Source organism: Cebus imitator, unplaced genomic scaffold, assembly GCF_001604975.1.
Source record: "Cebus imitator isolate Cc_AM_T3 unplaced genomic scaffold, Cebus_imitator-1.0 Scaffold400, whole genome shotgun sequence".
Classification (NCBI taxonomy): domain Eukaryota; kingdom Metazoa; phylum Chordata; class Mammalia; order Primates; family Cebidae; genus Cebus; species Cebus imitator.
In genome coordinates, this window is record NW_016107715.1 from 490,162 (window position 1) to 493,733 (window position 3,572).

Genomic DNA, 3,572 nt, shown 5'->3' on the forward strand with positions numbered 1-3,572 from the left:
TTTGTATTTTTAGTAGAGACGGGGTTTCACCATGTTGGCCAGGATGGTCTTGATCTCTTGACCTCGTGATCCACCCGCCTCGGCCTCCCAAAGTGCTGGGATTATAGGCGTGAGCCACTGCGCCCGGCCTGTGGCTTTTCTTAAAAAACCCCACTTGATGGGTCAATTATATAGGTATAGACTCCCAAGGCTCTCCCAGTGAGTTCCACGATTCTAAAAACTTTTAGAATATCATATTGTCCCTTGAAGGAGAGAAAAAAAGAGAAATAGAATGTGATCTAGCTTCCACCATAACCAAAATCTTTTGTCTCCCCCCAAAACACACCAGCTTGAGCATAATGAATCTTTTTAGACTCAGATACTTATTGACTCATTTACAGTCATCACAGACTACTATTACCTTTCAAATACTCTATCTTTTCTTCTAAGGGTTCAAAATGTTTTGATAATAATTTAAATTCCTAACTATCCATCACATACAATCATAACTGACATGGAGCATGGCATACAGAAAACATTATTTATCTACATACAAGATCAGTTATAAAACAAAACATTTCTTTTCACTGAACTATAAAGAGCAGGCATTAGGCTACCTCATTTACAGTTAGGAAACTAAGCAATAAAGTGAAATCTTTTGTTCATATTCCCACAAGAAATTTGTGGAAAAAAATAAGCTATCTCTGGTTTCCAGGGCAGTGTGGAAAAGCTGAAGCTCTACTTTCACTTTCTTGAGAAATAGTTACTTTTATAAAATACATTTGGTCTACTCAAGAAATATATTCAGGTTAATAATCTCCAGCTCAGTCTTTGAGAAATTTATTTTAAACTTCAGCCAAAGTCACTGTTTTAATTATGGAAGACTTGCTAGTTTAATAAACCCACTCTACAGCCCACTGCTCAAAGTCTTTGACATCAGAATTCTAAAATAGCCAGGTCCAAAATGCAAATGGTGTCATCTGCGTTACTACCTCCATTCCAGCAGCACTGTTATTAAATTAATAGCACAGTCTGCAAGAAAAAAAAAATAGCAGAGACCCAAATGGTGTGGAACCAGTTGAGTTTCTTTTTAACCTTCAGCAGATAGAAGCACAGAGCCAGTTCAGTCATGGTTCACTTAATCAATCCGCACTCAAGAGCTGTATCCAACCTCTATGACCAAAGGAATTAAGAACCACAAAAAGGGAAAGAGAACAGTAAGAAGACATTAGTTTCCTAAGTACAAATATAAATAGGTTTCAAGTGAGTGAGCTTCAATATTCTGATTGTTGAAGAATTGGCTGACCAATTTAGAATGAATTCAAACATTAGGATTAAAGACATAATATCTGTAGAATGATTTGAGCCTTTCACAAAAAGGAAGTACATGAAGTATAATTTAAAAACAACAGCAACAACATGGCATTGTAATAATATAAATTCATATGCTAATATAATTTAATTGAAACTTTCATTATTTGAAACTTTACTATCTGCAACTGTGGTACTTACTACAGATAATTTTGCATTAGCCAGTTTTTGACATAGTAAATACAGGATAAAATTCCATTTTTATCTCAGAAACAAATTATCTCATTTTCTGTCTGTATTATACAAATACAGTTATTATGAGATCCTTATTTTTACCTTGTATTTTTCAAAATTATGTGAAATTGAACATTGGAAAATCCTGTGCATGCTTAGAAGAATATATTTTCAAATGTCTTGGTTCCTATTACTTTCTTCAAAGTTTTGTGATTATCTCTTCACCCCATCTTAAAAGCAATGCTTTTAAGATGAGCAAGACATTGTTGGCCTCTTAATATGTTTCTGCTGCAAGATTGCAGTTACTGGATTCAGTTCAGTTGAAAGTGATATCAATCATCACGTTGTCACTGTCCAACTATCCCTTGAGGCTGTGCAAGACAGCTGTGGGATTTCTTATATGACCTCTGCCATGAGGTCATATAATGACTCTGCATTTGTACACCAGATTGTAAAGATATTTATTGCATGACAGAAGGAATTCAGGTAAAAAAAAAAATCAACTCTGACAAGTTACAGTAACTTCTTAAAAGAAAAAAAAAGTATTTCCTCAGTAAGTCAATATATATTTGAGCTATTCCCTTAGTAAGTAGAAACCAGTTGTAAATAATTGAAAAATTGTCACACATTTTAGAGTTACTTTGATTCTAATTATTAAATGTCACTTAAATGTTTATAACTGAAATTAACTGAGGAGTAAATGTATTATTTAAACAATACCAAAAATGTTACAAAACGCACTAAACAGGAAAATTTTTCTTTCTTCCATATGAATACACAAAAATGATACCTCCAAATGATCTAAATGAAGAATAAACATACAATTAAATGTTTACCTTTAGTTTGTATTTTCCTTTCAGGTTTCTCCTGTTTTTCAGTCTTATCTTTGTGTATTTCTAAAAGAAAATGAAATTTATAATTTTAAAACTTTGAAAAGGTTTAAAATTTAAGCCATAGCCATGACCTAAACATTATAACCCTACCACAAAGTTTAAATTATTATACAGGCTCTAACAAGTTTATTGGAGTTGAAAAGAAAAGAGTCTTCAAAACATATTGCTAAGCAAATCACTTATTTATAGAAATAAGGGAAAAATTAGAGTTATCTTAAAATTAGAGTTATTTGGAAAAGCTTAAACATTTAATAGAGCTATGTTGTCATCATTTTCAGTGCTAAAATTGGTCACAAACTATAATTATGTTTTATTTCATTTACTCTCAATACAAATTAAGAATCCTTAATAAGAATGTCATTTAGATTTAGGAAGATTTAGGCTTTACATATTAAATTAAGAATTTGTGAAATGAACTGTAACGACAATCTAATAGGAAGTACATCTCAGAAGTATTGACTCTAAGCTATGTTTATAATCAGCATTTGGCATTACATTTAACCAATAATTACTGCAAGCAGATATGACACATTTCATTGAATAAGTTAGTTGTACAGTTTTTCTAAATATCAGGTTTTATCAAATATATTCAATTTGCTGCTAGCTTCAGTATACATATATTGCCAAGGCTAGGAAAATGGAGTTAATTCTGAATTTTCGGTTAATGTGGATAGAAGTAAATTTGAGATTAGAGTTTACAAATATGATTACTACCTTTGAAAAGTGACTTAATCTTAAATATCATGGTTTTTCTTAGAAAAATGCTAATGAGGTTTACTTATTTATTTATCACAACTTTATTCCACAGATGGTCTGAGATGATGCTAATTACTGTACACATTTTAAATTCTCCATTTGTAAATTTACATTTGCATTTTTGTAATTACATTTGCAATTTTTCCAAAAGTCTACTAAATTGAGATCAACCATAAAAACACCCTAAATATCTTCAGAAAAGACAGCCACTGGCTTTCATTCACCTGTTAAAAAAGTAACCACTATTGTAAAGATTTTCTTTCTAATTTTCCTTATTAGTTAGTCATCTTAATATTTACAGGGTCACTAATCTACTTTTATCTCATCCCTGACTTTGAATATGGTGATGGAGATATGAACAGGTAAGGCACACTTTTTTTTTTTTTTTTTTTTTTTTTT

The 3,572-nt window shown here is 31.3% G+C and overlaps 1 protein-coding gene across 1 annotated transcript in view; it reads right to left on the bottom strand.

The window, feature by feature from the left end:
- Positions 1–3,572, bottom strand: part of TRDN (triadin) — a 310,496-nt gene that overhangs the window by 270,653 nt on the left and 36,271 nt on the right. Inside the window, exon 5 of the mRNA XM_037731458.1 lies at positions 2,361–2,420. Coding sequence (XP_037587386.1) covers positions 2,361–2,420 — 60 coding nt within the window. The remainder of the gene's footprint in view (positions 1–2,360; positions 2,421–3,572) is intronic.